At 42.0% G+C, this 14970-nt stretch overlaps 1 protein-coding gene across 1 annotated transcript in view; it reads left to right on the top strand.

Moving 5' to 3' along the window:
* Window positions 1–443: 443 nt before the first annotated feature.
* LOC311357863 (uncharacterized protein) overlaps window positions 444–14970 on the top strand; it is a gene marked incomplete at both ends in the record, with an annotated part of 34093 nt that continues 19566 nt past the window's right edge. Inside the window, 2 exons of the mRNA XM_084477884.1 lie at window positions 444–705; window positions 3684–3785. Coding sequence (XP_084334010.1) covers window positions 444–705; window positions 3684–3785 — 364 coding nt within the window. The remainder of the gene's footprint in view (window positions 706–3683; window positions 3786–14970) is intronic.

Here is a 14970-nt window from a genome sequence, read left to right as displayed (position 1 = left end):
TCGAGTAGGGTATGAATAGGAATGGTCAAACCAAATGCTCTGGCTAAATCTCTGGAATAATACACAACTGAAAGAAACTCTCAACGATTAAGAGCCGGTTCAATTCCAATGCCCCTGATATTTTATACAGAAATGAAATGGAATCTGTGTTTTTACTTTGGAACGTATTTCGTTATGAGTCTTCTTTAGCCTACAAAACAAAAGTTTCTCATGGAATTCGACATGTTGTTTTTCTTGAACATTAATATTAAACGTTATATATCTCGTCTGTAAGGACAGACTTGGACAAGCCATTAGGTGACATCACTTCGCTGCACTGGTGCTGTGGACCAATCAACGACGAGACCACCACTCCAAAACTGTATCCATCAACTCTACCCCCCGCGCGCGCTCAACACCGTGACTCCCCCTACCTTGCCCTCGCTCACACCGCCGCAGTTGTCATGGCGATGCGATCAGCCCCGGCGTCTGCACGAGGGGTTGTTGCCATGGAGATTCCGGTCCGAGGTTCTCTCGCGGTGGTGGAGGAGGACGATGGAGTAGGCGCACCTCCGCCCGGGTCCGAGCCGGAGCATCGTCACCACCGCGGAGAGCGACAGCCGCGCGGACCGCTGTTCGAGCAGCGGAAGTACTACATGCTGGTGGTCATCGGAGAGATCTCCACCGACCATCAGCTCAACGCCGCTAGATATCACATAGAGCGGGGTGGGTGTTTTCACTTGTTTTTCAAATTGCCCAACAGTGTTATTAAAAAATGTGTACCGAAGAATGCTGTGAGCTATTTTTGGACAAAACCAAAGCTATGGAATAGTGTTGTGCCTTGAAGCACCAGCGGTTTCCCACAGACAACAATCTATGGCGCATTAAATGGATGCCTGATCGGAAGCAGCTGCAGCATTGCAGCATGCAATGCAGTAACTTTCCGGGGATAAACAAAGTGTGTCCTGACTATGTAGGCCTATGCGTTCACTTACAAGTTGTGCATGTTGTGTATGCTTATATTGTGTGGGTGGGAGTGCGTCCTAAAGACAAAACATCGTTTTGAATATAGGTTTGTCCTCGGGGATAAACGCTCTTGGGGGAACCAAACTTATTCTCAAACTTAATTTGGGATTTCAGAAATGCACAATGCGATTTTAATTATTATTAATATGATTATCATCGTCGTTCGTATTATTACGATTACGATTCATAGGCAGGAACACATGTTATTATAGTGAATTTATCAAAGGCTTTACATTTCTTCATGGGGACTTATATAATAAATACATTTACATTACAATGGTGTAAAGTCATACTGTTCTCTGAATTGAACAATGTTTAATCACTCCAGAGGAGCAGCCTATATTTTCCATAAAGCTGTGTTGCATTCCAAAGTATAGCAGAAAATTATGCAAATTCTTCACAAAAACATATTTCATGACTACTTAATGGGCTTGATAACTGTGTGTAGGCTAATTGACTTGTTGCTATTTCTCACTAGGTCCTTTGATTTGGGCTTGTATATAATTTAAAGTATCAACATGTTCTTCTTGGGAATCTTGGTAATGGGGACAGATTAAAAGAAAGAACACAAACAAGCAACACCATTGTTTCCAATGACCAGGCCATCGCCCCATAATGGACATGGTTGAGATGGCTGTTTTATATTTTGATGAGGCTAATGCCCATTTTATTTGATCTAAACATCGTCTGCTCTGTAACAGAGCAACAGATCAATCCCAGAAGACGGCCGTCTTTAAAGTGTGTGCCCTCTCCAGTCCCATCTACCTCAGAATTATTCCCTATAGGGGAAATAGATAAGTGAGCATACTGTTCCTGGATGAGGAAGGACACTCAAACACTAAATTCTTTCTAACCCTGGTTTTGTGGCTTCTCTTGAATTGCCTTAGTGGCACGTTGCAAATTAATGTGTAATTATCCACTATATTTTTATTTTTCATGCATGCACTTACAGCCACTTCCATTCAATGTCAAGCATTTCGATTTTAAAGCATAAAAGCCACGAGACCAACAGCGGCTTGATACGTGGGCTCGCGCTGCGTTCTTGGCGGTTAACATTGGAACCAGTAAAGCCACTGAAGATCAGCTCACTCAATCGTGTTTTTCATTTAGTGATTCAGGTAGATAAATATTCTATACATTCATACATGTTGTCATGTGTTCAGGTTTTCTATTTAGTGTACCCTTAACTATTGTCGATGTATAGTTTGTAGTTTGTTAGCGGTAGTTACGCTGGGCGTAGCATCCTAAACGGGGACAAGGTGGCACTAGCTTGCCGTTTGCCAGTGTTGGTCCAACTACACCTGTCGATACATGCGAGTCAGATTAAAATTAACATGAAATCCTATACATACATACGTATGAGTGGAGGAAGTTAAGAGTGCATTGTAGTTGATATTGTCTTTGTTTTATTCGTTTTCTCCGAAGGGTTTTATTTGTTTTCTTTTAAGGGTTTAACAGTAGTTTAAGGTTGCCAAGGTAACCTGGTAGCTCCCGCGATGTGCTACGGAAGAAAAGGGATTAATGACGTGGCAATTAACATCGCAAACCGTAAAGCCACTGAAGATCATACGACTCACAATTGGGTTTTTCATTCATTCTTTCAGGAGGAATAAATCATTTCTCAACTATGTTAGAGTCAGCCTGCCCTCTATGGGCGTAACCCATGAACACATGCAGTCACCTGATTAAGGCTGCAGTCTTTCTTGCATCATCCCACAACCTTGTTGGGTTCAGTCCTCCTAGGGTAAAAGGTGCATCACCTGTCATCCTCTAGTATATCAATCACCATGTGTTACCTCATCTTTAAAAGATCCTGTGACTCTTATTTTATGGAACTATCTATTACTGTGTCATATCACCTCTTGCAAGTTTTTGGGATTGTATCATCATGGTTGAATGCACTTTTTGTAAGTCGCTTTGGACAAAAGCATCAGCTAAATAAATATAATGTAATGTAATATGTTCTTCGAATGATTAAGCATTTTTTCTCTCAAAGAGGAGGCAAAACTTAAAGGCTATGACGCCAAGCAGGGAGAATGCTTTTGTGGTAGCATGCCTGTTGAAAACACCACTGCTAGCTGTTAATAACAGTGACACAGCGTTTCCTTGGAGTAAAAGACTGCAGCCTCCAGTCAGAGGAAAACAGTTCCCTCAGTAGAGGGCAAAGCAAGTTATTAGACAGCTTTGATTTTTGTAAAGAAGCGATTTGCTGCTTTCATACTGACAGTTGTGGCCTTGACTAAACGTGACGTTACATTACTAATAAACACAGGTGAAAGACAACTTAGGATGACAGGATGACATCTAGCGGAAACTAAGAAACAGGAACTGTGACAGCACAAGAGAGAGAGGGGTGGGGCGTAGGATGAAGCATCAAAGGAGTGTAAGAACCCTCTTCTCGATTCTTAATCTTTTTTTTCTAACTATTACTACTACTACTATAAAATTGAGTCTTGAAAAACCGGTCCCTGTGTATTTGTGTGTGTGTGTGTGTGTGTGTGTGTGTGTGTGTGTGTGTGTGTGTGTGAGAGTGTGTGAACGTGTGTGTGCAAAAAACATATAAAAGATACAGCAGCCTGATATGAGCATTGTTTGACAAATGACAAGTTATTAGTTCAGAATTTGGATTTTTGTGATGCCATTGTCCTTACACTGTGCTATGTAATGCTATCCTCTAGGGATTCGCTCTTGGGACGTAGACCTCAACACCTGTGATCTCCAACAGCAGCTTCTGCACTTTATAACACGTCATTCCGCCCACTTCTCTGCTGACGTCAGAGGTGAGTTCACCCATTCCCATACCTGTATAGACTATAAACGGGTCAATTAATCAATTGTTTGCACTCTGTTGGTGTTCAATGGGATTGTGCCTATATGAGCCTGCCTCATTTTCGGTTCACTACAAAATAAACATGCATAAACTGCTGAAATACAAACAAAATTATGTAAAATAATGGAAATGGCTCAGCCTAGATTTTTATCGACTTGACACAAAGTCATAGATTTATTCAAGGGTTTCCCTACAGCAAGACTAGTAGATGGTTCCATACCTCTTCTCACCTTGCAGCAGAGCACACTTTAATCCACTAGGAGGCCCACCTGTCATAACATGATCCTTACAAATTGTTGTTCTTTTTCAGTACTGCATCACTTTACCATTTATACGTGTATGGAGCATTTCATCCCTGTGCAATGATATTTTAGGGATTTCTGTATTTATGTGCATGTGCATATCTGTTTGTTTGTGTCAAAGGGATGTATTTGAATAGGCATGGATGTAGCTACATGAATGGGTCTGGACGTTGTTGTTGTTGTTTTGATTTAGTATAATGATTTATGTATTTTGTCCTCCTTTCTCTTTGTCTATTTTGGCTTCTATTCACTCTTGTAGAATTAATGCAGCAACTCTGCTAAGTAATATGTCTGTGTGTGTGTGTGTGTGTGTGTGTGTCGAGTACACAGCATAGGAAGATAAGATAAGATAACAAGGGGTGTCCCACTGTTTGTCTCTATCTCACCTCACCTTCACTACTGTAAATCCCTGTATAACTAATTGCATTTTCTGTATTACGTGACCATGTCACTTCTGTTTAACAAATTCAAGATCGATCTGTAGAAAATTCTACTTCATGCATACATATAACATCGTTGTTAGTCTTATGTTCAAGGAAGCGGATCATGTAATCTCTGCAATGGTTGTGACGTTTATTTTGCTTTCTTTGTTGGTGGGAAGGCTGAGGGATCAAATATTCCAGGGGATCTACTTATTCCTTATCCATCAGAATCCTCTTTCTTTAGTCTGCAGTATAATGCAGATCAATAACCCTTAGGTGAGAGGAATCCAAACGCTACAGAAATAGACATGAGGATCAAATTGCACTGGGTCCACAGGAAGATCTGCGTTCTGGCCAATAGTCCACAGTTGTCCTTCAATTTCTCTCCTCCTATTGGAGAAAGAACGATGGATGGAGACCCTCTGAATCACACACAGGTTGTTTTAAACTAGACCTTCAAGGTTAAGGTGAAAGACTCACACAACCTGCCCTAACCTGGGTGCAGATAAAGGGTTAGGCACTGTAACACTGCTGAGCATTGGCTTCTTCGTGGTGAACTGTTAATGCAGGTGATTGCCCTTCCTCTAGTGAGATCAAATATAACATATTGGTCAGAAAACCTGTTCTCTTCCAGCATGCAATGTGTAAGGATGTAGCTGTCTTAGCTGTGCCAGGTTTAAAGAGTTTTGTGGTGAACGATTGTTTGTCAACTAAGTGCATTTGTATATACAATTAATATTGCGAATCGCAAATATTTCATTATTGATCGCTCTGCTTGGAGGTGTGAAGGTTCTCGAATACCCTTACCACACACTAAACCCTGAGCTAGCCTATAAGCACACTCACACACATACACACACACGCACGCTTGAGATGCTCCAATATCTGATGTGCACCTCATTCAATCTAGCTCTCTCTCTCTCTCTCTCTCTCTCTCTCTCTCTCTCTCTCTCTCTCTCTCTCTCTCTCTCTCTCTATCTCTCTTTCTCTCACTCACTCACTCAATCACCCACCCACTCACTCACTCACTCACTCACTTACTCTATCACTCTCACTCACTCACTCACTGGCCTGACCGGGCATGGCCCGGTCAGGCCAGGTCCTGGCTTCAGTTGAGCAGGGATTAGTGTCAGTGGTTTACTCTCACTAACTCCCACACAAAATTCACTGTGTATCAAGCTTCTCTATCTTTCTGTCGCTCTTGTGTCAAGATATAAGTATGGGTCTGCTCCTTTTATGTACCAAGGAACAGGCAGCATACTTATATTCACTAGTTTAGTCTACTACCAGTGCTCTGTTACATAAAGGAAGCAGACCCAATGTTTGGGTTAAGGGCAATACCATGGTTTGTCCTATGATGAGACCTCTGTAAAAAGGTTGTAAGTGTGTGTGTGTGTGTGTGTGTGTGTGTGTGTGTGTGTGTTGTATGCATGTACATTGTATGTATGTGGCAGACGGGGGTAAATTCTCACATAAGCCAGATAAGCAGCTCCAAGCAAATCTGATTATCCAACCTATGGTGGTAGTAGCGTCCTGAAGTTGTTACAGTTTTGTATCAATTTCATTTTATCCTTTAGATTTTGGTTTTTATTTCCATTTCCACTCACTAAACAGAAGTGCACTGCATTTTTATGATTCATAGGCTCAGGACATGGAGCATATGCTTTGTTGTGGTTTCAGCCATTGATTTGCTTCACTTTTATCTTTTGTATACATTAGGAAGCTGTAAAATAGCTGACTGAGCGTACCTCTCTCCTTGCTTATAACAGCAAAATGTTTAAGCTGTGTGTGTTACATCAAGCGAACTGTGGTAACCCAAGCATTCTACAAATCACTAAAAAGAATACAGCAGTGTGCATCCATGTAATATTTTTGCAAGTCTAATCCTGAGAATAGCAAACTCTCTGAGTGGCAGCCGGCGATAGTAAAGGAAGAATACACGAGAATACACACAATAAAATAATCACATTGATCAGTACTCAAGGATTTTAATTATTATTAGTTAATTATTACTTTAATGGCATAATTGTTGATTTTTTGTAATTGCAGATTTGCAATTATATTGTCCACCATTTGGGGCAACACATCCTCTTGCAGTTTTACGGCAGTGTCCTCCTTATTGGATGCTGCTGTTACTGTTCTGCTACATTGTCTAGGAGGAATCGATGAGGCACAAGGCATCGGGAGGGATAGGTTGAAAGGCTGGAGTCCGTTTGAGTTTAGACACAGACATAGCAATTGATAATGATGGTAGACGCATGGTAACGTATCTCTGACACAACCGGCCATTCAGAAGTCAAATGATAAACCAAAAGTCATGTTTATTATCTATTAGTAATATGATCAGTAGGTATAATCGTTTGGTAGTTATGTATCACTTTTTAAATACAATTTTAGATTGAGTTTAAAATGCCATAGACAGAATATAGGTGTCTTGTTATAAGTGTTGTACATGCGAGGAAGTAATGAAAATGCAAGTACATTACTCGCATTCCATGCCTGGGTCAGGAGAAGAACATAAAAGTAGAATTAAAGGAACAATACCATATGGGTAGCTAGTAATGACTATTGTATTTCATTCTGCTGTGTCATAGAGTGCCCAGCCATGCAGGGTGTGGTTTACATTGCAGTTTCATCGTCTGACCTCTGCATCACTATTCTGTATTTGTGTGTGCGTGTAGGTGCGTGTGTATGTGTGTCTCTGTGGGTGCATGAGTGTGTGTGTGTGTGTGTGTGTGGGAAGGGAGTCTGATGAGCCTGATATGTTGCTTAAGCTAAATATAAATCAAGGTGACCTACTCTTTTTTTTGTGGGTCACTTTAACCTGGAACATCCCAAAATATACGTGCGCCTTCCCAAACACTGCCCCTGTCCTTCTCTGTCCCATTTCAGACTTATACACACATCAGATGGATGCCATCATGGAAAAACACAGAATGGAAATTCCTACACCACATATAGCTTACCCACAGCCATGTCTGCCGAAAACATGCTGCAACTTCACGATTGTTATAGCAGAGAAAAAATAAGTTGTTATATCCCATGTCATGCTCCCTGTGCTGAGCCATCGTGGGGAAAGTGCTGGCGCTCAGTCTACTCCCTTCCGTCTGCATCACTGCACATCGTGTTGTCGGATGCTTTCTAGTAAAACACTCTCTGGTGCCTGCAGCGACACGGAGAAGGGTGAGGAGTTCAAACATCCGTGTTTTAAGGCCCGTGAGCATGTGGCCGCTTCCGTCGGTTGCATATCTTACAACCTAGAAAGCTTGTAAACTTGCTATCAAAGTAGTAAAGGATGGTTCTCCAAAATGATGGGAAGGTGTACAATATATTTGTCCCCAGAGGTTGACCTGTTTCCAGGTAAAAGTGGTTCAGTGTGTGGTGAAGAATTAACAAATGGTTACTGCCGTTTGAAACTGATCCACTGCTCAATATTTTGGAACATTTTCCATGAAGGTGTTTTCTTTTCCCCAGGGAAAAAAGCACACGAAAACATTTTTAAATTACCTCAAAACAGTCTTCAATGGCTGAATGAAATGGATTTTATAATGCTAATCCGATAGTGCTGAACTGCAGTGTCATCGTGGACATTTTAATCTCACTGAGCGATAGCCTGCTTGCCTAGCTTTGGTGAATCCAGAAGTGTTTGATTGAACATATTTTTATTTGTATTAGAATGTTGTTGCTTTATATTTTTGAGTTTAATTTACAAGAAGAGCATTCGATGGATGCCAAAGCAAGCTCATATGGACTACAGCTACACAAACACACTTCATTGTGGATATTCTCCCACAATGGAAATGTATTATGACATCTTACTGTCCTTCATAAATACATGTGTAAATGTGTGTTGTTTGGTGTGTGTGTGTGTGTGAGAGAGAGGGAGACATTTCAGAAGTACTAGGCTGTCTTCCAATGTGACGCTTGAATCATACATTATTGAAGCAACTGTTGAATAATGCAAAGACTTGATAACGATCCCAGGGTCTGCAATCCATGCAGACTTGGTGGGGTAGGGGCAGAGGGGAGAGTATAGAGTGAGTGAAAGGGTACCAAGTGATGGACAGAGTGAATATCTTCTTACTGATACAGGCACACACGCGTGTATCGTAAGTTAGAAGTGCAGCAACAGCCCACACGAAATTTAGGCCACCACACAACGAGACACATAATAACACAGGTCAAGAGCTGTTTAAGACTGCTGATTCGAATGGGGGTATAACCATTGTCATAACCCACACATGAATTTAACGCACCATCTTAATGCCGAAGAGAGCTCTGGCGTTAAAAGCAATCATAGGGCTTTATTTGTAGCCTACCTGGTGATAAAATGCTGCGTCAGTCGAATATTAAAAAATAGGGTTAATAATCCCCACCACCCCGATACATGGAGTTCATCCATTCATGCGAACAACAGTTTATCAGCCCGTCACGGCAGTGAACTGGTGCAATATGTGAGTCGCGGGCGCCCCTCCCTGGCTCAGAGCGGCAACGGGACGCAGCTAAAAGCTGAGGGCTCCTGCTTCACACGATCCTGCCGCAGCCCGCGCGTATTGCGATGCCAACAGTCTGCGTTCGTGAACATATACCTGTATGCCAAATTCTACTCTCTCTATATCTCTCGTCCTCTCTCTCTCTCTCTCTCTCTCGCTCTCTCTCTCGCGCGCGCACGCTCTCGCTCTCTCTTCCCCCCCCCCCCCTCTCTCTCTCTCTCTCTCTCTCTCTCGCGCGCGCACGCTTTCGCTCTGTCGTCCTCTCTCTCTCTCTCTCTCTCTCTCTCTCTCTCTCTCTCTCTCTCTCTCTCTCTCTCTCTCTCTCTCTCTCTCTCTCTTCTCTCTCGCGCGCCTATCGCGCGCTTCTCTCTCTCGCCTCTCTCTTCTCCTCGCTCTCCTCCACTCTAGTGCAGCTGACGCACACAAACGCGCAGCCACTCTCCTCCGAGACGCAACTCTCCGGTAAAGTAGCTCTTCACATTTAACGGTATGTAAACGAAATAAGGCATGCCTTTTTTTCATAGGTGGTAGTCTGTGAAAACATTTAACAACTATTGTGTTTTTGATCCGATTTGAGAAGATATTTTTGTCTGACAGACGTGACGTTATCCTTAATAGACGGCATGCCAGCCGGTTTCTTGGGAAACGACGTTTATCATCCTGTTTGTCGCGGTTACTTTGCTCAACAGCACCCCTTGCAACAACATGCACTTAGTCCGCAGTTTGTGTAGCCTACAAGTCCACGAAATAAATTAGGGCATGAGACAGCATAACGAGCCAAACAGTCGATCTATTAAGTCGAACTTGACATAAAACAAGGCACAGGAGAGGGCTTTCTATCAGACGTGATAAATGCAGTTGATAGACGCCGTAACACATTTAACCAATTTCGGGAATAAAATGCTAAATGAGAACTGCTACATTACATAATAAAAGACTGTAGAAATGAATGTTAGGCTGTTGCAATGTTATTGTTTTGGTATTTTGGTTGACGTGGGCCTACGAAGCGCAATGCTTTTAAAACGAGACAATATCAGACATGGTCTAGTAGGTTCTAAAAACGGGCCACCTCCACCCCTTCGACGCAAAAAAAAAAAAAAAAAAAAAAGGATTGCGACGCTTATATTTTCCAACAACCAGTTTTTTTCTCTGTTGATAACAAATCTTGTGCCGCCAACTAGAGCCTGAATTAGAGTGAGTAGGCTAGTTGGTGGCATTGGTTCTAGTCTGTGCTATTGGACCATAGTATTGGACTAGTGAGACTTGGTCTATTTAACGGGTTTTGACCAGGGAGACTGGTTCTAGTCTGTGCTATTGGACCATATTGGACTAGTGAGGCTTGGTCTAGTTAGCGGTTTTTGACCAGGGAGACTGGTTCTAGTCTGTGCTATTGGACCATAGTATTGGACAAGTGAGGCATGGTCTAGTTAGCGGTTTTTGACCAGGGAGACTGGTTCTAGTCTGTGGTATTGGACCATAGTATTGGACTAGTGACGCTTGGTCCAATACCAGCCTCACTGGTATTGGACCAGTGAGACTGGTTCTAGTTGGTGCTTTTGGACCAGTGAAGCTGGTTCTAGTTTTGAGTATGTTTTTAGTTTGCAATATTGAACCATATATCGGACCAATGAGGCTGGTTCTAGTTAGCGGTATTTGCCCATAGTATTGGACTAGTGTGACTGGTTCTAGTTGGAGCTATTGGACCAGTGAGGCTGCTTCTAGTTGGCGCTATAGGACCAGTGAGGCTGGCAGTAGAGTTGGCAGTATTGGAAGATTTCTGGTAAAATATGAAAAAACACACGCATTTATTAATGAAAAATGCTACGTCATAACTAGCTGCTTGATGTACTTGCACGCGTGATGGGAGTAGCCTATACATCTAGGTGGACTGTTTCTGGACTATTTCTTGTTTGTAATGACTTGCAATCCCGACCTGGCAAATGTAACACACTTGCTTATCAGAACTCATTCCCATTCAGGTCAAATAAATGTATGTTTAATGTATATTTTGCATGGCAATTATAAAAACATTAGGAGCCAATATCACAAAGTTTTATCACCTAATTTCAGCTGTGGTATTAATAACATACACTTATTTATGCAGCCGAAGTGAAGAAAGTTCTAGACGATTTAAAATATACTTTTGAGGTAAAGCTCAATAACTAGGCTGCTTGTGTTGGTCAAAGGCTGCTTCATCTGGTGAAATTACTCTCCCTTTAAGCTGTAGGTTTATGCCTCTATTGTGTAGTTTTGACTGTGACTCCATTGGCTATATGGATTAAGCTTGAATGTTTGTTTGACTACTTTGTGCGGTTGTCTATGCGATATGCTAGTATTATTATGTTCATAACAGGACTACTAAAGCCTATTTAGCCTCTGAGTGAACAACAGTGCTTAGAGTGCTGAGTCACATTGACATAACATTGACTTAACCCTCAATTTGTCCACAAATCCTCAACAGTAATATTCACTATTGAGGACACACCAGTTGATCATTTAAATAATGTGGAGGACCAGCTGGTTCCAAAATACAACTTCTTTCAAAACAGAGTGGAGAAAGAAGAAGAAGAAATCATGGTATAACTTAAAGGATCCTCACTAATAGATTTATAAAATAAACCAATTTTGTTGTTTTGTTGACTTTGGGCAAGACCATAATGATTTTCTCAGCTATATACAATCTAAAATAGACCACATTCACACATCTAGGTGTCAAATTTTGTTTAATAAGAAATGCACCAAACACCCCAATCAACTACAATATGTGAATAATCCTATCATTAGCCAGGTTTAATCGGGGACAAAGAGCAAAATGGGTGCTTACTTCCCCCCCTTTCACTGTGCCAATGTGGGATTTGGAGACGTTGGACTGCTAAATCATAGCATAATGGAGAGCACTTGATCACATGATACACTGAGAAGCTCATTAAGATTAAGTCTTGATTGGGGTGTTTGTTGCACTGTGGCACGTCATATAGCCCATTTAGCACGTGACAGACACATTACCAACACTTTTTCTCACTAAAGAGTTCACCACTGACCATTAAAGCCTTCTGACACAAGACCTTACTAAGCATTCATATTAATGAATTAGCCCTCTGCTGCCTATTACACATCATGTTCATAGGGGACCAATAGATAGCTTTTTGAGCTTCTTTTTTTTTAGAGGCAGATTTATTATATAATTGCATTTGGTCAACAGCACAGATTGGCATTACTGTATCTTGCAGAGCTGATTTCAGAGTTTTAAAGGTCTTGAGAGGGTTAAGTCTTTGTTTTCTTGAATATGAATACACTTTATACTACCTATAATACCAGGTCAGCTAATCTAACATTGGGATGGATCCCACAACCCAACTTTATTTTAACTGAGGAACATTCCATTTGCAGGTCAGACATTTATTATTCATTCTTTGCTTAAACATTGCTCACTTTCTATATCATCGTTCCACAATGCAAAGCTATTGACTGCCATCATCTACTCCTCAAAGGGAAGTTCTTCCATTACTGACAGGCCACTTGAGTCTAGTCAAGGAAACTGAAAGCTGATCTATCAGGAGCATTAGCATATGTCCTGTCTAGACCAAACCCCAAGCATACTGCTCACAGCTCTTTATCTAGACCTAGACTGTGGGAAGGGTTTTGGTGCCCCTCCATTGCACTGAAAAGTGAGAGGCTAGAGTGACATGACAACATGACAATATATAGCATAGAAAACATATAACCATAGTTAACATTAATAACACCTGTTTTTAATTCCCACTGTGCCGTCTCCCATTTCCTGCCTCCCCTCCTGGTTGACTATGAATCTTGCTGTTCACACTCTAATGCCCTTAAACACATGTTCAGCCACCATCTTGTGAAACAATGTCACCCAACAAATCCTCCATCTTTAAATCTCTGTGCCGTTTCTCCCTTTGGATGTGGGATGCTTGTATGAGTAATGCTTTTCCAAACAACCAAAGACGCCCCACTTAAGTGATTCTTAAAATAGTTCAAATCCTTTTTACATATATGTATTTTCATAGTGATTTTGAAATGAAAAACAAAATATATGAAGGGTTATTATTGTGTGCAGCTGATTCTTTCATTCAGGATTGATAAAACAAATACCAACTTCAATTCGTAGATGCAAAGATTGCTGGCAACCTGAGCAAACAAATCCAAAAGCAAACTGGACAAAATATTTAGGGAAAAAGTACATCATCAGAATAATATAACTGCTCAAAACTGTAGATACACGTATATAAGGTTAAAAAAAAAAACTACAACTCAAACCAAAGTAAGTGCTACACAGAATCAGAAAGGAGGAGCAGGAGAGTGGGAAGAAATGAAGCAGACTGCTACTGATCGCAAAGTATGGTGTAAAACAATGGAGGGGCTGGGGCTTGGGGAATGCAGCAGTGAGCAGCCGTTGCAGTGGTTCCCGCCTCCCTGTCTGCTGTGTGATGCTTTACTCCATTTTTTTCTGCTAGTTTAGAGTAGATGTGTATGTTTATGCAATTTTACACACAGATAACTGAAGTTATATAGGTGGTGCTGAATGGAAAAGCTTTTCTATCTCTCAGTCTGTCTTCTCTTCCTTCTCTCTGCAAAGATTTAGTCTTTCTCTTCTCAAACCATTGCTTCCATTAATGGAAACAAGGACGTTCACTTGAAAAACTGATAATATCCATCTCTGTTGTCCTCTTCCATATTCCCTTGTCTCATCATTATGGCATATATAGAACAGGAACATAATCTATAGGGAAAGGGAGCTCTTTGTGCAAAAAGATAGCAAACAGCATATGTAATGAGACGATAGTATCTATACTATACTATACTATCTATATAATAACTACATTATAATTACTCAGTAAGAGAGAAAGGGTGGGAACCTGAAAGAGGCAGGAAAGAGGTGGTAGTTATACTGGAGGCATGCATTTGTGCTGACTGGAGCCATATTCGTTGGCACAGAGGTGTTGCCTCAGTGTCTAGTGTTCCTCTCTTCTGGTGCAGCGCCGTCACAAACATTGATCCCTCCATCAGGCCCTCCACCACACTCCTCCACTTCCTGAACTGTCCTCACCACCAGCACCCCAACATGTGCGCTGCCATTTGCTGACATGGACTCACTCAGCCATTTCATCTACCGCACCAGGTCTGGGGGAGAGGTGTTCGTGAGGATGGGGTGTGGCCCGGTTCGATTTCAGCAAGGCAAATACTTGTAAGCCTCTGCAAGTCGTATAATGCAGCACTTCGACTAAAGGCTCTCTTTGTTGCTGACATCATAGACTTGAGGCTCTCTGTGCTGTGTCATCATAGACTTATGCCTCATTTCCACCGAGCGGTGCAGTATGGTTCGGTTCGGTGCGGTACGGTGCGGCACGGTGGGCAGGGTCCCAAAATAAGCGCGCTAAGCTGCGCTGAGCCATACCTATTTTTCGGCACTCCTCCATTGGGGTACGAAGCATTCTGAAAGGGTGTTGAAAAAGTGGAGCTACACACGCCGTCCGTTGATTGGTCAACAGAATTGACACTTCCATGCGACAGGGGGATAAAAACAAACAAACAAAGCACCAGCAAGGTATTTCTGGACAATGGCGAAAGCTTTGTTTATTGAATAAATTGTTGTGCAAAAGTTTGCCGTCCTTCTTGGACATCCTCCATTGTCTTTTTCATAGAATTTATTGGCAGGCTACACTGTGTCAAGCTGCTACGATGCTTAGGTAGCTGACGTGGCTATTGCCATCCGGCTGAAACCCCGCCCTACCATAAGAGTACTGTCGGCGGGGGGAAACACAAGCCGTAACCGAGCTGTCCCGCTCCGAGTGCACGGAACCATACCACACCGTAGAGCACCGCTCGGTGGAAACAAGGCATTATGGCCCATTTATGTTGTGTCACCATAGACCTAAGGCCCTGTGTGTTGTGACATC

This window comes from Micromesistius poutassou (genome assembly GCF_964030765.1).
Source record: "Micromesistius poutassou genome assembly, chromosome: 13".
In the NCBI taxonomy this organism is placed as follows: domain Eukaryota; kingdom Metazoa; phylum Chordata; class Actinopteri; order Gadiformes; family Gadidae; genus Micromesistius; species Micromesistius poutassou.
Note: the sequence above shows the minus strand (reverse complement) of the source record. Positions and strands in the feature narration are given on the sequence as shown.